This window comes from Lathyrus oleraceus, chromosome 5, assembly GCF_024323335.1.
Source record: "Lathyrus oleraceus cultivar Zhongwan6 chromosome 5, CAAS_Psat_ZW6_1.0, whole genome shotgun sequence".
NCBI lineage: Eukaryota > Viridiplantae > Streptophyta > Magnoliopsida > Fabales > Fabaceae > Lathyrus > Lathyrus oleraceus.
Window position 1 is genome coordinate 272789900 of NC_066583.1, and position 25606 is coordinate 272815505.

The 25606-nt window shown below is 32.7% G+C and overlaps 2 protein-coding genes across 2 annotated transcripts; both read left to right on the plus strand.

Moving 5' to 3' along the window:
- Positions 1 to 4660: 4660 nt before the first annotated feature.
- On the plus strand, positions 4661 to 7371 carry LOC127083819 (receptor-like cytoplasmic kinase 176). Its single transcript, XM_051024158.1, has 6 exons — positions 4661 to 5002; positions 5403 to 5731; positions 5840 to 5975; positions 6096 to 6238; positions 6329 to 6452; positions 6604 to 7371. Exons 1-6 carry the CDS (start codon positions 4945 to 4947, stop codon positions 7026 to 7028), a joined length of 1215 nt encoding a protein of 404 aa, XP_050880115.1. The 5' UTR covers positions 4661 to 4944; the 3' UTR covers positions 7029 to 7371.
- Positions 7372 to 18702: 11331 nt separating this feature from the next.
- LOC127083821 (protein INVOLVED IN DE NOVO 2) lies at positions 18703 to 24512 on the plus strand. Its single transcript, XM_051024159.1, has 8 exons — positions 18703 to 18998; positions 19242 to 20156; positions 20518 to 20699; positions 21861 to 21950; positions 22061 to 22348; positions 23013 to 23222; positions 23783 to 24012; positions 24207 to 24512. Exons 2-7 carry the CDS (start codon positions 19250 to 19252, stop codon positions 24008 to 24010), a joined length of 1905 nt encoding a protein of 634 aa, XP_050880116.1. The 5' UTR covers positions 18703 to 18998; positions 19242 to 19249; the 3' UTR covers positions 24011 to 24012; positions 24207 to 24512.
- Positions 24513 to 25606: the final 1094 nt, after the last annotated feature.

Sequence of the window (25606 nt, forward strand, 5' to 3'; positions counted from 1 at the left end):
TCCTTTCTCTTTACCACCCTACTTGTTAGGCCTTTTGTTATGCTTCTTTCCATTACTCACCACCAGGATGGCCTTCCCTTTTGACTTCAGATTATGCCCAGCAGCTCTCAGCATGCCTAGTAGCTCTTGTAGACTTTTATCCATATCATTTATATTGAAATTAAGGACAAAGTGAGTGAATCTCTACGAAAACAATTGCAGGACCAAATCGGTTGTAAGCTCTTTTCGGAGGGGAAACCCCAATCTTTCAAGGTAGAACCTACATTATTCGATACTAGTCTTGATGAATGCTAAAAATTGGAATACATAAACTTAATATTCATTTTGAGGGAATTTTCAATTAGTTTGATCTCATCGGCTTATTTATCATATAAATCGTGTCTCATATGCATCAACATACATATAAAATGATACATTTATGACCCCTAGCGCAATTGTTCCCTCAAGCCAATGAGAGAACCTAAGCTAAACCTAATAATGATTTATACTTCTCCAAGCTAGATCTCCATGTTTGTCCTCTTTTGATATTGTCTTCTTCTTTTCTTCATTATGTTACATTACATCAAAGAATACTCGTTTTACATACAAGGGATTCATATGAGAAAAGAAGTTACATAAAGAGAGTATAAAGAAAGGCATGACACACATGTCGTATTTAAAATCCCAAAACAAAATAAAGGAAAACTATGTCCATAACCGCTCACCACAAGGCAACAATAATAAACGCATTTTATTATTATCATTATTAAATTCTGTTAATTAAATAAATCAAATTAAATTTTGACGATTGATCACACTGTGGAAAGTTAGTTGGAGGTTTCACTTCCCGGTCAGTGAATGGTGGTTCCGCTGACCGTTCAGCATACGAGGGTCAACACTTCATTTGGAATCAACGTCGTTTTTGCATCAACACTTAATGTTTTTCACAAACCCTAAGACACAACTCTTGGACCGTCACAAACCCTAATTGCATAACTCTTGACAACACAACCCTTGCACCATTATAAACCATATTGCAACATATTCATGACATAAAAACACAACGATTGATAATTCAATATGATTGATCAAAATGTCATTGCTTCACCATACTAATGTCGAATTTCAAAGCAAATGAACATTGATCGTTCAAAAGAATAACAATCATTATGTAATTAAATGGACGAAACAGGAATAATATATCAAATATACCATTTTCGCACTAGAATTACTTATATCACATATCTCACACACACACACACACACACACACACACACACACACACACACACACACACACACACACACACACACACACATATATATATATATATATATATATATATATATATATATATATATATATATATATATATATATATATATATATATATATATATATATATATATATATATATATATATATATATATATATATATATATATATATATATATATATATATATATATAAAAGTCAGATTCTGAAGCATAGTTAACATCGAGTAATCCAAATCATACACAACATGATGCCAAAATTTAATTACTCAATTATTATTTAATTCAGTTTATGGTTTAATCGAATTAATATAGAAAGTACATAAAATAAACAGTTATCCGATAAATGGTTTCGTAAGTGGCTCTGATACCACTAAAGGGAAATATCGATACAGAGCATAGCAGAAAAATAAAATTTCCCTTTATTTGATCCTTATTAATGATGCATGATCGGTGATAGAATAATGACCTCTTTTGGTGATTAGCACCTTTGATGCAGAATCAAATGAATGCTCACGGGTGTTGAATAAAGAACAACACCTCTACTTAGTTCACATGAGCATAGTGCCTTCAATCTTAGTGCTAGTTACTATGGGTGAAGAATTTGAGAGAGAGAGAGAGAGAGGGGAGGGGATTACAGTTAGGTTTCACAAACCGAATTTCATCAAGTGTGTAAGCTTCTGCGCAAGGGTTCTATTTATATAACCACTTGTGTGGACTGCAGGCTAAAAAACCCACTTAAATGCATCATACCTTATGGTGTACTATATCTCACTTAATTGCATGATACCTTACCATATTATGTATTCCACTTAAGTGCATTGTACCTTGATGTGTTCTACAAATCAGTTAAGTGCATCGTACCTTACAATGTTATGTAATTATCTTAAGTACACCGTACCTTACGATATTCCTTATTTCACTTATTTGTTCTACCTCTCATCAATATATCCTTATGTGTGTGACCTTGCAGGTTCTCGTGACGTTGGAAATTATATTAAATCACACTTTTAATATAATAAATAGTAAGCGATATCTAGCAACATATCATTAATGTTATCCAAGTAACAAAAATGTCATGTGATCTGACAAAAGAAATTTGTGATAACGCTTGTGTGTACAATTACCTTTTTCCCTTATGTCTATATCGAACACAAGGCATAAACCGTGTCACCCTCATCCAGTTCAATATTGGGTCCTTAAACATTTATCCTTGTTATGCATGATGGGCAAATTCCATCAAGGTCACTCATGCCCTTTAGCGTGATTTTTGGAGTATCCATTAACTGACTTTATGGTCATCCAATTGCGAACAACATTTGATCAACAATAAAGTACTCGACTCCACATCTAGGATCCATAGTGGTTTCAGGTCGAATGATGGTATACACCAATATCACCATGAGAATAACTTATAACACTTTGCATAATATTCTATGTAATATCCTCATAGCGAGTCAATCTAGTATAAATATTACTCCTAATATTCATACATATGTAAAAACTTGATCACTCTCTATTCATGATCCATGAGATGTGATCATCAGTATATCCATTTAATAGTTTCAATGCTTTAATGTTATTCCACTTCATAATAAACCTCGACTACTGATATTTTAAGAATATTGTCCTTATGTTTAATGGGATCTCATAATTAAGTCACACTTAATGTTTCATTAAAAAGACTAGCTATTATAAGGACTTTATTATATTTAAAAGAAAATATAATAAATAAATAACTTTAAATTATTAATAAATAATTCGATACAAGTATCAAGTTCTAATAAAACTATTGGCCTCTAGGGCTTACACCAACAACTATTTTCACCACATCATCTAACACTCTTCGCTAGGGGTAGGAATAGGCTAGACCTTAAAAGGCTTGACCTGACCTACATTAAATGTTTAAGGCCGGAGTCTGGCCTATGGCCTATTATAGGATTTATTTGTTGGCATGACCCATCCTTTTTAAAAGTGTGACCTAATCTGAAAGCCTATTTAAAAGTCTTTTTCACATTAAGGCTTTCAAATAGTATATTTTACCTTTTTTTTACATAGACAGTAAGGCATTTTATATACTAGCATATTTTCTAATAGATATGCATATATAGGTCGACCTATAAGGCTTCATGTTCTTTTATAATAGCATAAGCCTAGCCTATTTAATTAAATAAGCTTTAAAAAAGGCTAGGTGTGGCCTTTTTGTTAAATAGGTCAAGCCAAGTCAGATCTTAAATAGGTCAGGCTATAGGCCCCTGCAGATTGGCCTGACCTATTTTCATCACTATTATTCGTTAATTTATCATGTCTAAACTGAGTTTCGAATTTGCTATGAAAGATTTGGGTTCTCTAAGCTACTTCCTAGGTATCTCAGTTACAAGACATTCAGGTGGTATGTTTCTTTCTCAACATAAATATGTCAAAAAGGTCATTGAGAGAGTTGTCATATCCTCTTGCAAATCGATTTCTACTCTAGTAAATACAACAACGAAACTTAGTGGAACCTCAGGCAACCCATATCATGATCCCTCTTAATATAGAAGTATTGTTGGAGCCATGCATAACTTACTTACAAGACCTTCTATCTCTTATGTCGTTCAACAAGTATGCCTTTTATACACGATCCATGAATGCAACACTTGACCGCCTTAAAGCGAATCATTAGATAAATTAAAGGCATAATCACTCACATGTTACATCTCCCTCCCTCCTTGATTGACAAACCACCACATATATTGATGTTGACTAGGGAGAATGTCCGACCACCTATAGATCCACGTCATATTATTTGTTTATCTTGGAGATAATTTTGTTTCATGGTCTGCTAAATGACAATCAACTCTTTCTCGTTCTAGTGCAGAAGTAAAGTATCGTGGTGTTGCTAACGTTGTTTATGAATCTTGTTGACTTCGAAATTTACTCTTATAACTTCAGTGTCCTGACATAAAAGTCGCTCTAGTATATTGCGACAGTGTTAGTGTTGTCTACTTATCAAAAAATCTCATTCAACACTAATGAACAAAATACATTAAAATGTATATTCATTTTGTGTGTGAAAAGGTTGCTCGTGGCCAAGTTCGCATTCCACAAGTTTCGTCACGCTATCAAATATGAAATATTTATAAGCTTTATAATACTTTAACATAAATTAAATATATTTTATGTAAATTGAATAGTATTTAATAATATTTTAATATAAATTAAATAGGTTATACGTAATTTTGTAGAATCTGATTCAACACTTTAATTAGTTTTATCAATTTTATCAAGTCAAAATACATATTTAACTACTATGCTTTTCCCCTCCTTAGCATTAAAAACAAATAAAAAAATAAACTAGTACTACGCGGTTTGTCTGCCACATCTCTTTAAAGTAGCAGACAGGATAAACATGTTCTCATTCCATTTTCTCAATGGTCAAATAAAAAAATATTTCAAAGAACCCCAATCACACACTCCACATACTTTTCAACACCTAATTATTATTATAATTACACAACAACATTGGTGTTGAATTTGCAGTTATGTCCTCGGGTGACAGTGACACCTAGCTCTCACACGTTGAAAAATACTTGTTTTCACACGTGTGTATATTTCATTTTCTTCTCTTCCAAAGCCTTGCTTATGAAACTTCTCTCTATCAACAATTTCTAGTTGATCTTCTCCTTCCCCAAGGGTCCAACAGTTCTATGTTGATGGGTTGTTGCTTTAGTGCAAAGGTCAAAGCTGTGAGTCCTACACATAATGGTATCATTCTTATTCTATTTTTCACTTTTATTTTTTTAACTTTCTTACTTGATCAACTTCTATCTGAACTCTATTTGGTAGAAGATCGTTGGATTTGAAATCTGATTCTTCTGAGGGATTCAATATGTGTATTTCTATGAATAAAGTTTGCACTTCTTAGATCTAATTGTATTACATAGTTGCAATAATGTTATAGAAAGATTATCAATGTAAAAGAGAACTATACAACTTAAATTATAGGAATAATCTTATTGGTTGAAAATTGTCTCAGGAGCACCAACACTACTGAAAAAAGATGTGTCTGTGTCGGTGTGAGTCAGTGTCTTGTGTCTGTCATAGAAAATTGTTGCTATACAAAGGCCTAAGAAGTTAATTGATGTTTTTGTTGTGAGATAAACAGGTTTGAATTCAAAGGTTGTTGGGAAAGAAGAGGATGTTTTGAGTGGTTTAAGCAGGAGGGTCTCTTCTTCTGCACACGTGCTTCTAACTTCTAGAACTGAGGGTGAGATACTGCAATGCATCAATTTGAAGTGTTTCACAATCAATGAGGTAAGAACAGCGACAAGGAACTTTCGGCCGGATAGTATGGTGGGTGAAGGTGGATTTGGTTGTGTATTTAAGGGTTGGATCGACGAACATACGCTAGCTCCGACTAAACCAGGTACTGGTTTTGTCATTGCTGTGAAGAGGCTTAACCAAGAAAGCAGTCAGGGACATAGTGAATGGTTGGTGAGTGTCATTTTAGGCTCAATAGAAAATCATTGCATTTGCATTTTCTGTATCTATTTTTCTTTTGATTCGGTGTCGTTGTTCTAATATCAACCTTGTATATTATAGACAGAAATCAATTATCTGGGACAGCTGCGTCATCCTAATCTTGTGAAACTAATTGGTTACTGCTTAGAGGATGATTACCGGATTTTGGTATATGAATTTGTAACCAAGGGAAGTTTGGATAACCATTTGTTTAGAAGTATGTTGTTAATTTTCCTCCATCTGTTATTGTCTCGTTTTTTCGATAAGTTGATTTCATTTACTAGTTAGTATATTAAACTCCTCAAAGTTTCATCTCTACCTAATGTTTATGGACCAGGGGCTTCTTACTTTCAGCCACTCTCTTGGAAAATCCGAATGAAGATAGCTCTTGATGCTGCTAAAGGTCTTGCGTTTCTTCATAGCGATGAAGTCGATGTGATATATCGAGACTTCAAAACTTCGAATATCTTGATTGATTCTGTAAGTGGCTTATTACATTGATCTTGCTAGCAGAGATAAGAGATTACAAATAAGACTTGTTTTGTAAAATTCCTTTTTTGTTGATAACAGAACTATAATGCAAAACTCTCCGATTTTGGGATGGCAAAAGATGGACCAGAAGGCGGTAAGAGCCACGTATCTACAAGGATAATGGGCACCCCAGGTTATGCGGCTCCCGAGTATCTAGCCACAGGTATCTCAGTCTTTTTCGATGATGTATCCAAACAAAATCATTTCACATTCAACTCACTTTTTACTAAAGTCGTCTGTTCCTCCAAAATCAATTTTATTCGGCCTACAATTTCACTCCTAACCTTTTTCTGTTTTTTTTTGTTCTTGTGAAGGTCACCTAACCAAAAAGAGTGACGTATACAGTTTCGGAGTTGTTCTCTTGGAAATTATGTCGGGCAAACGCACATTAGATACAAACCGGCCCTCTGGGGAGCATAACTTAGTGGAGTGGGCCAAACCATTACTCGTGAGCAAACGCAAGATCTCCCAAGTCATGGATGCTCGTATAGAAGGCCAGTACTCGTTGCGTGAAGCAGTGAAAGTTGCTCACATTGCCATTCTATGCTTGTCGGCAGAACAAAAATATAGACCAAACATTGACGAGGTGGTGAGATCGTTGGAACAACTTCAGGATTCTAATGACAAAACAGATGGCCATAGTAGTAGTGGTTTAAAACACGGAAAAAGAGTCGATGAATCTTTAAGCAGAGAAGGTACTTCTAATCCAAGTTCATCAGCTTCTCCTCTTAATAAGTAAAAGAGTAAATTTTTTTAATATTACATATATCTCAGACAGTATACATTATTTTAAAGGATATATACAGAGATAGTGTTTCTTATATTCATGAGCCAAATTATTCAATGACATCACATGCCTAGTTACTGACCTGTTGTACAGATTTTCATATCAAAATGTTAGTAACAGAAGTGTTTCTTTTCCCATTACAACATTTTTTTCTCATATGTAAGTGAGTACATGAGATAAGTGAGTTAAATGTAAAAGAAGTTATAACTGTAACAATGATAAGTGCTTATTTGGATCAGCTGTAGATCACTCATTTGAGTGCTTCTCAATGCATATGTGCTCTGATTTTGTTTAACTTTTAAAATGTTATCTTTTATAATAGCATGATTTTGTACATGGCTTTGTCTTGTCAATCGAAACATGTCAAATTCATTGTTAATCCAAACTTATACAATAAATGCAATATCATAATTTTCCATGCAACTTGTAGAAATATGTGCTCTCCCTCGGAAGGAAAAATGAATTAAATAAGGTTTATATATTTTATATAAATTTTAGACTAAATATAATACTGCTTATGTTTGCTTTGTTATCTATAGTCTGTCCCAAATCCGGATAAAGCGAGAGGATTGTATTAGAGAATCGACAACCAATGTAAAACTTTATCGAATTTCTATGATATGGATCAACAGCGAAATAATGTGAATGCTTGTTTTTCTTCTACGATTTGTATTAATAGATGTTACAACAGATGTTGTTTGGACGGTGCTTGTCGAATCGGCCATGACTATTTATTGAAAAATAGGTAGAAACAAAATGATATAAACTCATTTTGGTGATATATAACTCGTTTGAGTGAAGAACAAACCTGTTGAAAAATGATATATGTTGACGAAGGGACTATCTAAATAAACATCAAAATGATCAAGAGAAAGTATACTAATTAACGTTTCAATAAAAAACAAATGGAAAATCGTAGAAATAAAACGATCAAAAGACAAACTAACTTACAACTCTAGAAAATATGATCAATGAAAAATAAAGTGATATATAACTCGTTTCAATGAAGAACAAACTTGTTGCGAAAATGGCGTTTGATTAATATCTGCTGGAAGAGTTTTGATGAATATCAGCTTGAAAATTGCCTAGGATTTTTTGTGAAATGAGAGTGACGAAATGACGCTTGAGCGTTGATAGGTAAATAAAAAGTTAGAAACTAACTAGATTGTAGTCTGAAGTATTTCATGCAATATATGTGTCACGTCGGTTTTATATAAAATCCGACATGACAGTATTCATTAAAAATATAAAATATAAAACACATAATAGGGTTATATTCTGGAAATTCAATTAAAAGATATATAACGTCGGTTTCTTTGTATAACCGAGGGGTTTGAACCTATCAAATAAAAAATTAAAATAAGTTTTTGAAAATAGTATTTTGAAATTGATTAATGCAAAATATATTACTTCTCAGTTGGACCATGTAGCCGAGGTAAATACTAATAAAAGAAATAACAATGATAAAAATGAAACTTGGAAAGACGTCAGTACTAACTAAACAACTAGGAAAAATACATAAAATGCAAAGATTGTTGTCGCTGCGGGAAAAATTTGAGATTAAACTATTGATTAACTTAACTAAAAAAAGTAAGAGTCACCACCGAACTTTATTGTTTCCAAAGGGAATGGGAAAAAGGTCGAATCAAACCCACACATCTGGATATGGGGGTTGGTTATGCAAGAGGAAGGTATTAGAACCCCTCACATCTATGGTACTCCATAGGAACCACTTGCAAATTTGTGTTTATGAAAAAGCTAGGTTGTTTGTTGATTGATTTTAATTTGAAAATACATTTATGTCATATTCGAGTGGAAAACTCAACTTACTATCCACAAGTATAAGGAAATGAGCATTTGCATCATCTTGATATGAAAAACTTTTACTTGGACTTTCTCACAAGCATGTTTCAACATTCAAGTGGAAAATATCAATAATTTCTTAACATATTGTAGAAGTATAGTGGTTTGCATTTCTACAATAATATACCAATATCCAATTTTTTTTTTAAAAAGCTCTTAAAGGAAAATGTACAAAGGCACAAAAAGAAGTTTGATGAGGTTTGTCTTTTTTAGAAGTTTTAAAAAAAAAGAGTTTAAGTATGCTTAAATGTTTTAGCATTTTTTGAGAAAAAGATTTTCTGGATCACTTGACAAAGTCAAGGTTTATTAATAAAAGGTGTGAAGTTTGAAAACAAGAGGTTTTTGAAATAGGGAGAAGTTTTAAAAATTGAAGAAGTAGGAAGGAGAAGAAGAGATTATCCTAAAGCATAAAGTAAATGACATGAAATAAAAAATCTCATTGTAAGGTAGCTCAAGAGAAATTCTTTGTGTGTGCAAGTGTACTAACCACAAGATAGAGAAATATTTGACATTGGTCAAAACACGCATTTCTTTCCCTTTGGATTGAGCCATAAGATATAAAAAAACACATAAGCAGATGAATACCTTAGGGTCCAGATGAACAACAAGGCCACAAACCCACAAGAAAACATCCAAGTCTTGAATTGAAGATCAAATGGTCTAGAGGGATCACAAGGTCTCAGATGAATCACAAAGTACCATGCATACTCCAAGCAGGGGAAAGTACTAAGTCTTAAGGTCCAAGGTCCAAAATACTCCTCAAGCAAGAGATAGTAACATCAAGTCCAAAAGATCAGATTAAAGCTTTTTAGGATTTTATCCATTTTATCATGTTTTTGTTCTTTTGAAATAAGAAAATAATAAAGTATAAAGTAAAAAGCAAAAATGTAAATGACATGAATGTAAAGAGAATAAATGTAAAGAGCATAATGTAAATGTTAAGAGGTTACGTAACAAATTAGTGATTATGAGGTAAGCAATGTATGTGGCAATCATATTGGAGTGTGGATACAAAATCAAACTCTCAAGGCATTAAGCATAATTGTATAAAACTCAAAGAAGAAAGAAGAGAACAAAAGGCAAAATAAAAACAAACTCAAGTGTTTGACTTAAAATCCACTATCAAACAAATCAAGGGACCCAAACTTATGGCACAGCCTAGGGATCATCTATCACTAACTCAAAATGTAAAAAATATAATCAAATGATCATCTATCAACATATTGAATTAGAGAAGATTGGGTCAACCTAAGAGACCATTTATGGATGACTTGAAATGTAGAAGTATTGATCAACCAAGTCAACCAAAAATCAAACAAAAAGTGAATTAAAAGGAAAATTAAAATTATTTTTAATAAAAAATAAAGAGAAAATTTAAATCAAGCACCAAAGCATAAAAGAAATGATTGAGAAAATTATGAGAAGTAAAAAATATTACAAATAAAAAGACCTCAAAAGTTGAATGCAAAAATATTTTAAAATGATCAAAAATAAAATGGAAAATAAAAATTAAATGAAAAGATAAAGGAAAACATCAATTAAATGCAAAAATAATTTTAAAAAAATACAAAAAATATATGTGATGCAAAATATTTTTATGGATTTTCTGCAAAACAAAATTGATGAAAAATGAATTAAAAAGGAGGGAGAAATTAAATGGAAAAGAAATGAAATAAAAGAAAATAAAATGAAAACAGAATTACGGTGCCAACGGTCAAAAGATTTGAAAAAAGCGCGTGAAAGCTTCTGATTGGTTGAGTTTGAATCTTGGCACCAAAGCACACGCAGTTCAACTTCGTCTTCAACCTTCAGCTTGATTTGGAAAATCCCTGAACTCGTGTTTTTAACAACACCCAAGCATGGAGTTAGCTTCGCAACACATCATCGTTCATGTCTTTTTGCATCAGAGACATTGATTGGCTCTGAGCAAAGAGAATTTACTCAAGAACACGAAGAATCCTAGTTCTTCAAAGTAAAATTAAATGATGAATACGAAGAATAAGTTCAAGGTAGTTAAAGGTTTTTGATCAGTGAATCATAATGAACACACTGGTAAATTATTTGCTCATAAATATAACTCGTATCTATCTTTTCCGTTGAAGCTTTATAGGTCAATAATGGTGTATTTAGAAGTCTGGTTCCAAGGAGTTTCAAGCCACAGAAATGCTTCAGTCAACTTCAGAAGGTGTTGATGAGTGGTTCTGGGCAAAGATTTGAAGCTAAAAGAGCTTGAATCAAAGAAAAAGTTAACTGGTGTTTTGAGGTATCGGGTTCAAATGGTTTCAGAGTTTCTTTGGCTATCCAAGCTTGAAAATAAAGATAAAATCTTTCTCTATTTATAGGAAATGAAGTGAGGTCATGGTACGTGTGAAATAGATGCACATTTGTGTGAATTAGGTCAAAAACATTATGTTTTGCCAAGCGTGTGAGAGTGAGGGTGAAATGCGTAAGTTAACACTTGAAATCAGCCGTTTTGTGTTTGTTTAGATGTGTTCTAGGTCCTCAAACGGGTTGCACATGTGCAAGTGGTCCCATATTGAAAATAACATGAAATTCGTGACTTGAAACTTGCGCAGGAAGTAGAGTCCATGGTACCATGTTGGAGCTTAGGCCAAATGAAATCCACTCGTGTATTTTGAGATTTCTTCATGCCAAATGATATTCTCATGATGAAGAATCAAATGAGAATAGAATCAAATCAAAAGGATTCTTGAGTTGAAAATGACATGGATGGAAAATTGGGATCATGACCTGAAATTCTAGGCCAGGCATTAGGTCGACCAGGTCTTAAGCCTACTTTTGTGTAGACATGGGCATCTTAACAATATCCAAAATTGATGGACTTAGATTACAAATTGATGTTTTACCCTTGAAACAAAGTTGTAGAGGAGTTCAAATGTGACATTTGGCTCAAATTAGGTTCCAAAAATATTGAGAAATGAGAGAGTTATGGTGTTTGGACTAAGTGACATGTCATACTTGATATTAGGTCAATCAAACATTTGTCAACTTGTGATTTCTTGCCATTTCTTTCATCCAAAGGACCAATGATAAAAACTTGAATACCAAATGAAGGAAACTTGATTGTCCCTTTAAGAATCTTGATAATTACTTGAAAATTGGATGGAGATGACATGAAAATAAACACATGAACCATACTTGAATCAACTTTGAAAACATGCACCAAATTTAAACTTCTCTTGATCAAATGATGTTGAATGAAGCTTGACATGAAATGTGACCTAGGATTATAGGTCATGCCTTGAAGTAAAGTTCTTGTGGACCACTTATTGACCAAACTTTGACATTTGGAATCAAAACCCTAATTTAGAAACCAAGATTGATCCTTTGATTGCAAGTGCCTACCTTGTATAATAAGAAAACGGAAACAACACATATTTTTGTATTTTGAATAAGGTTAATAAAGTTAGAATGCAACCAAGCAAAAAGGTAAAAGAAAACATGAAAGGATGCTTGATGATCTCCCACAAATGCAAACCCAAAGAGGTGCAGGTTATGAGGATATCATGCTTGTGATCTTGGTTGAAACGCAAATGATATGATAAGTGGAATCTTAGGGGTAAAATTAAGGTATGACAAATGTCTGTCGAAGCGAGCTCCCTTACAGCTCTAGTCCCTCGTTTTTCTTAAAAACCGAGATAAATGGTTATTTATTTATTTTTAAAAATGAAACATGACGCTCCCAGTACCTATACCCTCGTTTTTCTATTGTTTGAGGTGTTAACTTCGCCCTAAAAAAGCATTATTTATTGTAGTGTTATATCAAGTTTAATGCCTATATTGGGTTTTCTTCTACTTTGGGCTGAGTTTTGGGGTAGAGACCCCGTAGGAACAGTTTCCTCTCAAGTCAACTCTGGTATAAGGGGTTATGGATTGTGTCTTTGTATCATTCAAGTCTCCATCAATTTCGAATTGCTTATTTTCTCTTGTTCTAAAATGTTGTATAAATCAAGCTTCTTCTTTTTTTCGCGTTTCATTCTGATTTTGATTATTGATTATGCTTTTGAGGTATCTTAGGTTTCGACTGAACTCTAAAGATTTAGGCTACTTGTCTCTTTTTTCATTTACCATGAAGTATTTTAATCATTTATCTATCATTCGTAGGCATGGGGTGTCTTTTTCCTATGTATTAGGCCTAATTATTATGTCATCGAAAAATGTAGCCATCTAGATTTCCTTAGGCCAAGTGTTTAATAAATCATTGAAAATTGACGTCTCTTATACATTCATCATCTCCAACTCTTTATTACTTGATGAATTTGTTCTATATTCTTTAAATTTGAACTTGATTTCTTTTTTTGTGGTGTTTAATTTCCCTTTATTTATAAGAAAATGTGATTTCTCTAAATGATTGGACTCTCGTAATTCTCTAAATATAGAGCTACCATTTGTGATTTGTGGGGATAAAATATTATTCTTTAAACTTACTGGGTTATATGTGGTTAAAACATTTGATTTGCAGTATGAAAACGACAAACGTGTTTCCTGTTAGAGGTATTATAAGAAACTTTCGGTCCATAATTATTTAGAGAAATTTTCTAAAATGAGTTACAAGTGAGATGAAAACAAGATTAAGAAGGAAAATATAATCTTCTAAAGTTAACTCGTCTACCAAGGTGAATGTTGCCTCACCCCATGGGAACAAAAAGATACTCCTAACATTCCAACAAAGAATGAAATTGAGAATCAAAATATCAGTAGAAAAATAGGCATTATGAGACAACATTTTGCTGATTTGGTGGAGTGGGTTGAGTGTGATAAACCTCATTAAAATAATTTTTTTTTGATAAATTCTTTAAATTTTATGATTAATATCAATCAATTTGACCGTTATCTCAATACCAAAACTTCATTCTTCACTATCAGAGAAAAATATCCATCCCGCAAGCTTTTTATGAGAGAATATGATTTTGATTGATTAGGATAAATTAAAATTTTTTAATAAGTTTGAGTGAATGTCTATATTCTTTTTTTAAAATTGGAATATATCTTTTAGAACTTATGTGGTAACACAAATTTGGAACATAGTATTAGAGTTGATGTGGTTAATTGACATTGATATATTTTTATTGTTTTAAATAATTTTATCTTACATAAGATATTTTATACTATATTCTACGGCTATTTTCAGGTTTTGAAATGATTGAATACATGTAATTATTTAATTGTTTATGAAAATATGATTTTCAAATATTAGATGTAAATTTGACCATTTTATAATTTTTAAATTTTTTTATAGATTAATTAAAAATTATACTGTATATTTCATATAAAATTCTTTATAAATTTTACGGATATTAAAAAAAGTTGTAGTAATAAATTTGTAAAAAAAAAGTGTTACGTTTATGTAATCATATCTATGATTAATAATAATAGGATTTTTTTATTTTTCAACTATAAATTTAATATAAATAATAAAAAGATGTTAAATAAATTTTTATCCTCATAAATATTGTAATTTTCAATTTTAGTCCGAAAAAAATTTCTTCAAAGAATAATCATCCTAATATTTTTTGTAACGCTTGTGGTCTCTCCTATCAACGTTTTGTTAATATAAGCAGATGTGGCGCATCATGTTGAAGTTTTTTTTATGATTGTGCATACACAGGATAGTGTCAGCATGGGAAGATGCTGGCGTGACACACCACATGATTAAAGTCAATATTGTTTATGAATCCAAAAAAAATTGTAGTTAATCGGTAGTTAAAATTGTAGCTAATATGTAGCAAATACATTTCTCTTCGCACTTTCTTCTCTTTTATTTACTTTAAATCTATTTTATTTATCATCTATTTCTCTCTTCTCATATTTTCTCTTAACTATTTCTCTTCACGCCTTCTGAAAATCTTCAACTTTATTCTCTCCCCAAAAGTATCAAATCTCACAACCATTCATTTCAATGGAAGCAACACCAACTTCCTTCGACCATGTTGTTGCCATGCCTTTTCCTGGACGAGGCCACATCAATTCCATGATGAACCTATGCAAGGTTTTTGTCTCCAACAACAACAACATCCTCGACACCTTTGTCGTCACCGAGGAATGGTTAAGCTTTATCTCCTCTGAAATAAAACTCGGCAAGATAAAATTTTGTTCGATCTCCAACGTTGCTTCTTCCGAACTCATTCGTTGCCACGACCACCCTGCCTTCGTGGAAGCTATCATAACAAAGATGGAGGAACCGTTTGAGGAGATACTCAACCTACTTGACCACCCTCCTTCACTCATTGTGTATGATACGTTGTTGTATTGAGTCGTTCTTATCGGAAACCGAAGGAATATCCTGGTGGCATCTTTTTGCACAATGTCTGCTTTTTTTTTCTATTTTCTTGTACTAACATCTTTTGGAATAAAATGGTCACTACCCTGTGAAACTTTCGGGTAACTATATTCCGAAATTTTATATATATAAGCATGACATGCATCAGGAAAAAATTGAACGAGGCTGCTTTCATTTTATGTTTGCCATTATTTTGAGCACAAGCAATATAATATTATAGTTGCATCTGATTTTTATCTTCTACCCTTTAAACTATGAACATATATTCATATTCCATTCTTGTTGTTTTTTATAAAAAAGAAAATTTCTTTGACTTCGACAATTACATAATATACATTGTCTCTTTCTTTTTTTTTCTTCGTAATTTTCCATTGGCTAATTGTCCAACAACCACACATTATAATTGTCTTCATGCAATGCAATAAAATTGATTTAAAGTCAATAAGAGAAACGAAGGCAGGAAGATAAATGTATTTGCTACATATTAGCTACGATTTTAGCTACCGATTAGCTATGAATTTTTCTGGATCCATGAATAATGTTGACTTTAGCCATGTGGAATACCACGTCAGCATCTTGCCACACTAGCACTACCATGTGTATGCCCAATCACAAAAAAAAATCCATGTGGCGTGCCACATCAGCTTCAGTTAATGGACGTTGACATGAGAGACCAAAAGTGTGGAAGAAAAATATTAGGAAGATCATTCTTTGAAAGAAATTTTTTTAGGGACTAAAGTGATAATGATAATATTTATGAAGATCAAAAACTTATTTAATCCATAAAAAAAGTATCAATGCATTTGAAAGTTTATAAAGAATGTTATGTTAAAATAATGGAAAGTGTTTCTTACGAGGGTTAAATAAGTTTTTGGTCCTCATAAATATTGTCATTTTCATTTTTAGTTCCTCAAAAAAATTTCTTCAAAGAATGATCCTCATAATATTTTCCGTCCACACTTTTGGTCCCTCTTATCAACGTCTGTTAACAGAAGCTGGTGTGGTACGACACATGGAGGTTTTTGTGTGATTGAGCATACACATGGCAATGTCAGCATGGTAATATGCTGATATGGCATACCAAATGGATAAAGTCAACATTGTTCATGAGTCTAGAAAAATTTGTAGCTAATCGGTAGCTAAAATCATAACTAATTTGTAGCAAATACAATGCAAGAATTTTGGCTCTATAAATTGGAGTTTGTTGACAGAGGGAAAGCTTCCTAGAACATGGTTGGAATAGTGAGTTTTGAACTTGATTCAAAGCATGACGGGTGCATGATTTGCAGCTTTGAGGAGCGCGTTTTGAAGTTGATGAATTAGTCAAAACTTTTTTAAGAAGCATATGATGCATGGATTCAACAGGGACAAGTTGTATGAGTCAAGATAACACACCACCACCACCAATTGCTTCATGTATTCCTTCATTAAAGCAAATTGAAGATGGAAATAAACTATTTCAATGCTATTTCTATTTAGAAATGATTTTTGTACAACCTTAATTTGGAAAACTTTCTCGAATTTGTTTTAAGTGGTTGACGTAGTTCAAATAGGTGATTAATGGGTATACCAAGTTTCAAAACACATTAACCACCAAGGTAACGTCATAAACCAAAAATTCAGAATGGTTCACCATAAGTTTCAGATATTCAACTACATATCAATTTTAAGATTGGTGATTAATCACATCCAAATTTAAATTTGAAGTTTCAAAAATTTTAGAAGTTTGTAGTTCATAGAAAGACATACGGAAGACAATCTCCCAAGGTTCCTGGCCAAAGTTCCAAAACCACCAAATGATGCATGTGATTGGATACCACTTGTATTTCCAAACTACAAAATAAAGCTTCATTGATTTAAGTATTGATCTTAGATTACTTAGATTCACATAACTTTTGAATCTCCAACTTTCTTTAATGTTGAGTTACTGAATATCAAATCATTATTTGTAATTCAAGATGAGGGTTTTTCTGTTACATTTTTTGTATGGGAATTGAGTCCTTATTAGAAAGAGTTTATCGTTTAACAACATGAAGGAAGACAAAATCTCTCATCTCATTGCAACTACAAATCTCCACTTGTTGTTTTCAAAAGGTAAAGTTTTCAACTTCAAATCATGTATTTTATAATTTTTCAAACAAAATCACATTTGTCAAACATTCACATAGAAACATACTAGTCTGCAACATTTATAACAGACAACAAGGTTTTTGTTGGAGGGATAAATCATTAAACACTATACTAAGATGCCTTCACGGTTTGTGTTATAGAATGATTGAAAGTGAAATTTGAGGAGTCTTACAATTATAACTTTCAACCATTGAATAACGACCAGATAATAAATATTTTGAGTTAATTTAAAGTTGATTTAATGAAGTCCCGTAGACTGCATGAATTTGTGTGCCTTAAGTATCAGTGTTGTTATTAGAGATAAAATAGAACAAACATTACAAACTGAAACTTAAAGAGTGATTATATGCTTCTGACTTCAACCATTATGACTTTGGATTCTATGAGCAATTGATAAGGTTTCAAAGCAATATTACACATTTATATATATATATATATATATATATATATATATATATATATATATATATATATATATATATATATTAAAACTCACTCTGCTAAGCTGCAAATCGTGTATCCATCATGCTTTGAATCAATTTCAAACTCATTCTGCCAACCATGTTCTAGGAAATTTCCCCCTATCAACATACTCTATCTTTTTAGAACTAGAATTCTTGCAATGTATTTGCTACAAATTAGCTATGATTTTAGCTACAAATTTTTCTGGGTTCATGAACAATGTTGATTTTAGCCATGTGGTATGCTACGTCAACATATTATCACGCTGACACTCCCATGTATATGCCTAGTCACAAAAAAACTTTCACGTGATGTGCTACGTCAGCTTTTGTTAACGGACATTGACAAAAGAAATCAATAGCGTGGGCGAAAATATTTGGAGAATCATTCTTTAAAAAAAAATTGAGGAATTAAAAGTGAAAATATCAATATTTATGAGGATTAATAACTTATTTAATCCTTCTAGTAAATATAGCAAAAAGAGTTATTATTATTATTATTATTATTATTATTATTATTATTATTATTATTATTATTATTATTATTTTGTTATTGTTTAATAACTATTATGTAATGCTATGAAAGTTTGTAGAAATATTTTTTAGCTTCTTAAATTATAGAAAATGCTAATTAGGATTTTTGCCTATTTAAGGATTTTTGCCAATTTAAGGATTTTATATCTTAAAATGTCAAAATAACGTTCATCTTGGCTAGAAAAATAAAATAAAAAATAAAATGGTAAGAACAAATGTCGGGTCCAATGGAATTTTGTAACCATGTGTCACTATCACGCACTCGCACCACTGGCTCTCCGTTCCGTTCCCCAATCATAAACCCCCAAAATTCACCACCCAATTTTCCATACGCCACGTGGCATCAGTACGCATAGTAAATGCATCATCAAAGTGAAGACCACGAAGATGAGGAAGACCGCACCGCATACAAACAGTCCCCTACTGTAGCTTCGAGTGTGTAGTAGTAGTCGCATTCATTAGTATTATAGCTGAACATTTCAGAGATTCCATTGTCAAATCCCTAAAATCAGAACTTCATTATTGAGTTCTTATGATTCCTCTCTCGTAGAGCATTAGGTCACACTCCGTTTTTCCAGATCCTTCAGTGAGCTTCCGATTTTTCTTCCGGTGAAAATCTCTCCGCATTTTCCGGTAAATTCGTCAATACCATTTCTGCATTTCGCTTTTCTCAAGCTCAATATGAAACCTAGTCATTTCCCCTTTTTTTTGTTTATAATTGGGTTTTAGATCAAGCTATGCATGTGAGTTTAATTGATTTTTAGGTTTGACATAAGATTGTGCTTTTTAGGTTTGATGATTTATTTTTCGGTTGATTACCACATGATTGGCGAAGAATGTGTGTGCTATAATGTCCTAACACAATTTGTTTTTCAGGTGCTATAATGTCTCACTCTTCTGAAGAGGATACTGATGTCAGTGATTCTGAAATAGGTGAGTATGAAGAGAAATGTTATGAAGAACTGAAAAATGGAAGTCAGAATGTGAAGACCTCGGATGCCAAGTTTACTTGTCCATACTGTCCTAAGAAAAGAAAACGAGATTATTTGTATAAGGAGCTTCTGCAACATGCTTCTGGGGTGGGTCAGAGTAGTTCACAAAAGAGAAAGCCAAGAGAAAAGGCTACTCATTTGGCTTTAGTGAAATATTTGGAAAATGATCTTATGAATGTAGATGCTCCGCCGGAAGTGGTTGATGATAAAAGTGACACTCCTATTGATTCTGATGAGCAGTTTGTGTGGCCTTGGATGGGGATAATAGTTAATATTCCAACTAGCCGAACACAAGATGGGCGCACTGTTGGGGCGAGTGGTTCCAAGATTAGAGATGAGTATAGAAGTAGGGGTTTCAATCCAGTTCGAGTTAATCCTTTATGGAATTTCCGAGGTCACTCTGGAACTGCTCTTGTGGAATTCAATAAAAACTGGCCTGGCTTAGATAATGCACTTGCATTTGAAAAAGCATATGCGTTAGAACATCATGGGAAAAAGGATTGGCTTGCTAATACCGGGCAGAAGTCGGGTCTTTATGGATGGGTTGCCAGAGCAAATGACTACAATGTGAACAATATCATTGGTGAACATCTGCGAAAGATGGCTGATGTCAAAACCATACCGGAACTTATGGAAGAAGAAGCTCGAAGGCAAGATAAACTTGTGTCCAATTTGACCAACATTATTCAAAAAAAGAACAAGGACTTAAATGAGATTGAAGCAAGATGCACCGAGACTACAGAAAAAATGAAGTTTGCCATGGCAGAAAAAGATTTACTGATTCAATCTTATAATGAAGGTATCTATATTTATGGAGCCTGAGTTACTTTTCAGTTTCACTAATTTGGATCAGGACTTGTATGTGTTGTGGTTGTGGGTGTTTAGTTTTTCGTGTTTCTGATTTGCAACTGGTGCTTTGGTTACACACACAACTGCCAATTTGGTGGTTTCTACCAAAGGTTGAGTCTGAATTTGACAATTAAGGGGGGCAGGGGCCTGACAGGTCCGGAAATAGCCAAATATTGCTAGAATCATTGCAATGATTGCACCATCAAATATGGCATTGTTTAATTGATTTCGGACGAATATTATGCTTGAACTTTCTTTTACAATTTTAAGAATTGATTATTAATTTAAAATTTCGTGATCTTTGAATTTAGAGATAAAAAAAATACAGGCAAGTGCTAAGGATCACTTCCAAAGGATTTTTAATGATCATGAAAAGCTTAAATTGCAACTGGAGTCTCAGAAAAGTGAGCTTGAATCGCGGAGAATTGCTTTGGAAAAACGGGAAGCACATAATGAAAGTGAAAGAAAAAAGTTGGCAGAGGATATTGAGGAGGTATAGTGATTTTATTTTGCTCCATCCCCTATGATTGGGATTCCTGAAAATTTTATATTGATGAAACAACTTTTTTTGTTTATGGTATTGATTACTATTCATATGTTTTTTTTTTGACAAATTATTGTCCACTTGATTGATACTTAGGTGTGTTAGTGCTTTCAATGAAGGATTTATCAACCAAGGTTAATCAATATCCACTTTGCTTATCATGTTTAAAGATCATGGAATTATTGGTTGGGAATTTATTTTCAGTTGAATCTTTGGATAATTAATTCCAAAAATACTGGCAATATGATAAAACTGATTTTTGTTCGAGTAGTACGTTGTTGAAGATTGTGAATCCATAACAAGTTAGTGTATGGGTCGCTGATGTGTTTACTTTAAAAGGGAAAGTATCTCATGATCGAGTTCTCAGTGGAACCTTATAATCTATGTATAGACTATTTGTGCGCTTCGACTGAATGTGTCTCTGATCATAATCTTGGCAATGATCCCTTCCCTTGTTACTTAAGTGTGATGTGGGAGAAGATAGTACCAATATTTAATAGTAACTGTTGACTCTAATTTAAATGGTGAAATCCAATGTGTGGTTATATTCTATTATGCTTTTAAGGATATGAAACTCAGGGAACAGGAAGAGAATAATAGTTGCCAATATAGTTGTATGCTAATGATTTCACACCAGGGGTTTTCTGTTTTTCCTTTACTCTTTTCACCGTCGTTAAGACTACGTGTGGATGGACAGAAAGAGCTGAAATGGAAAAATCTGAAATGGAAATATCCTAGGTTCTATTGTTTAGATTGTTTAACTAGGAAGCAATCCAATAAAATTTTATTAAATGCATTTACTCTGTCCCATCCAGGAAATCTCTTTTCCTCCCTCCAATTTGGAGGTATGGGAGAAACAAAGTCCTTTTCTCCTTTCCTTGTTAAAAATATTCAAAGAAATATATATGAAATGGCTATTTTATTCCATTTCACTTCATTCTTCTTCTCATTCCATTTACTATTAGATATTTAAACATAGCATATGGATATAAAGGAGATTAGAAGCTAGAATTTTGATATAATATGTTCTTACTGTGTCTTTGAAGTCATGTTTTGTTTCAGAAGCTTGTAGAAGGCTTTCTTTAACTCTGGCATTTATTGTTTATTCAGAATACAACGAAAAATAGCTCTCTTCAGATGGCTTCAATAGAGCAACTGAAAGCAGATCAAAATGTTTTGAAACTGGCTGAAGATCAAAAGGTCTGTACTGCCTTGTACTGCCTTTTTATTAGTTTTGTTAATGATCAAAAGTGTGCTTGTCAGGTTCAGAGTAATGTAGTATTTATACTATTTGAATGTCTATTATACAGAAACAAAAAGAAGAACTCCATGCTAAAATCATTCAGCTTGAAAGACAACTGGATATGAAACAAAAGCTGGAATTGGAGATTCAGCAACTTAGAGGATCACTAAGTGTGTTGAAGCACATAGAAGACGATGACGATGGAGAAGTTTTGAAGAAGGTAGATGATCTGCAAAAGGGTTTAAGGGAGAAGGAACAGGTACTTGAAGACTTAGATGCATTGAACCAAACACTAATCATCAAGGAGCGTAAGAGTAACGATGAGCTGCAGGATGCTCGAAAAGAATTGATTAATGTAAGAGTACTTTTTTTTCTAGATAGGTCTCTGCATTCCAGTTAATTAATTCATTATATTAATTGGAAGTTCATCTGTGCAAAGGGGAGCAGGTTTCCAGTTCTTTGATACTTTAACTCTTTGGCTAATTGGCCTTTTTATTTAATGATTTTATTTGCCTAAAGTGTTCTATGAAACACAGATGCGGTATATATATATATTTGTGTGTCTATTCTATTTGGTCAACTCTCTTATTAACCAAGTCTAGAACAAGGTACTAAAAATGACTTGAGTAAAATTATAGTCTCACCGTATCATCATACTGATTCATATTGGTCAAAATGCTGTGAATGGTCCATAATATGATTATGCAGATGGGACCAAGTCGTCATTGTGCCAATATTCACTATTCACTGCATATTTCTTACATTGCTTTTATAATGGACTTAATGTTTCGAAAACTCTTGCAATTTTTAAAGCTTTCTTATACTTTTTTACTATCCAGTGTTACTTGGAAGGTTTCACTACTAGTTTTTTACATTACATTCACTACTAGTTTTTTACATTACTTTTATACTGGACTCGGTGTTCTGAAAAATTCTTGCAATTTTCAAACCTCTCTTATACGTTTTACTGTTCAATATTGTTTGATAGATTTAGTAATAATGTTTTTTATATCTTGTAGGCTATTAAAGAGACAGCAACTCGAGCCCAAATTGGTGTGAAGAGAATGGGGGAACTTGACACTGAACCATTCCTTGAAGCTATGAAGCAAAGATATAATGAGGAGGAAGCTGAAGACAAAGCTACAGAACTATGTTCATTGTGGGAAGAGTATCTAAAAGACCCAGACTGGCATCCATTTAAAGTTGTCACGATTGACGGGAAACATAGAGTATGTTTCTATTAAACACGGTTCTCATAAAATTATCCTGAAGTCTACCTGCTTTATTGCATATCACTTTTAATCAAATTTGGTTAATCATTTATATATTTATATTATCTCTGAAAGAAGATTGAAAACAGTGAATATGTGGCCTTATTCTATCACTCTTTTATCATCTAAGGAACTTACTGGTGTCGAGTGCTGTTTGGAAATTTCATAGGGGATCAATAGGAGAAAGAATGAATATACAACCAAGAATAGGTCAATAACTGAATCTTTAACATTGGAGTATGAATTCTTTGAGAAGCAACCACATATTCTCCTTGTTGCATTTTCACCCACATTGTTCTTTACTCTGTTTTCCAGCCTCAGAGAGTGAGAATGAGTGATATACCATGTAATCCCTCCTTTGAGGCTGATATCAGATTATCGGTTCAAAAGAGGGAAGTTTAACTTTTGAATACAATGGGTTCAGATTCATTTTAATCTATAATTACCCTTTGCTGTTTCTGATTTGGTGAAACTTCTAACAATTGCACTTGGTTATCTGGTTTCACGTTCTGATTCAGGAACTTATTCGAGAAGACGATGAAAAGCTGAATGGACTGAAAAAAGAAGTGGGTGAAAAGGCATATAATGCAGTGGTGGCATCTTTAACAGAGATTAATGAATATAATCCTAGTGGGCGATATGTAACCTCAGAGTTATGGAACTATAAAACGGGAAAGAGAGCAACTTTGAAGGAAGGAGTACAATTTTTATTGAACACATGGAAACGCAAGAAAGGAATGCTGTGAAGGTTTGTATACAACTTTATTACTTTCTATTAGGTTACTGAAATTTTCTTAAAACTTGTGAAAAAAACAAGAAAAGAAATCGATGACCAATTGTTGCGTCTTACTTCTTTGGATCTTTTCTCAAGAAGTTACAAGTGATCTATAATCACTGCTACTGTTTTAACGACCATGTCATGTTACAATGCCTTTATTGCAGAAAGGATGGTTGATGTTGATGGCACAAATATAATAATTTATGCATGGCAGCTGGTTTGCACACGTCCATATTTGAAGAGCTGTGAACCCAAGTTTATGTATGTTTAAGTGATGTATGATCATGTTAAACTAGTTAGTTTCACTATTTCACTAGACAGTTGGAAATTGTCGAGACTCAAACTGCTTGCTTTTGCTTTCAAAGCGACGGTCTTCTTCTTATTATCTCTAGCTCTAGCTTTAGCTTGGAAAACACATATTTTGATGTGAAAATTGTATGACTATATATTATTTAGTCTTTTAATTATCATGTTTCTTTCTTCTTCTTCTCTTCGAATAGAGAAGTGAGGGTCCAAAAACAACCCAACAGATTAAAAAAACAGCAAGATGTTACTGTCTATGATCAAATAAAGTCGTGTGTGGGGATGCATAAGTCATCTTTTAGCCTTCATGCCAAGACATTATTATTTAAGACAAAAATTGGTAGTGAATATTTGTCAAAGTTGTTTAATTAGACAATATTTATTATTTTTTAATTGAATTACTAAACTTTTAAGTAGGTCTTTATACTTTTAAATATTTATAGGTCCCTAAATTCAATGGTCTAATTACTAATTATTTACAAGTTTGGAGATCCAATTAAAAGCTTTTTAGTTTATGGACTTGATTATAATTACTAATTACAACTTTAGGGATCTAATCACATTGTTAGTTTGTGGACCTCTACATATATAAACAAATTCAATTTAGTTCAACATTTAACGTGAGTGTTAAGATATAGCACAAATTTGATTATTTCCTCGATGTTCCTTGTATAAAATCATGTTTTTATTAGGATTAATTTTGTCTTCATTTATTTCCATAATCAAGATATTTTCTGTACCATATTCATTATAATTAAGATCAATTTAAGAGCTAATCTTTCAAGTCATTTAACCAGATTCTTAAGTTGGTATTAGAGCTCACAATCATCTGATCTGTAAGGAGTCACAAAACCCTAATTGTCATGATTCAATAGTCAAAAACATGCAATCAACGTGACTATGATGGCATCAGGATCACCGTTGTCATATTCACCTTTCTTCGGAGTTTTACCGTCAAAAGGCTGACTCACGTGTGTTTCTTGCTCTAGTGCTTTTGTTTTGTAATTCGTTAGTACATTACATTTATTTTCTGACCCTGATATATTCAATTTATGTCTAAGATGTCTTCATAATCCCTAGGGAATGAGACTAAAAAGTATGGATCTAGTATGGATCTATCTATTGTTAATAGTTTCATTTTCTCTGTTATCTTGGGTTATCGAAACTCAACGATTAAAACTATTTAAATTGGCTAGATGTGTAAACATGAGGTTTCTTAGACAAAAACTCGCATAAAGAATCGTGTGTTTAATGAGAGCAA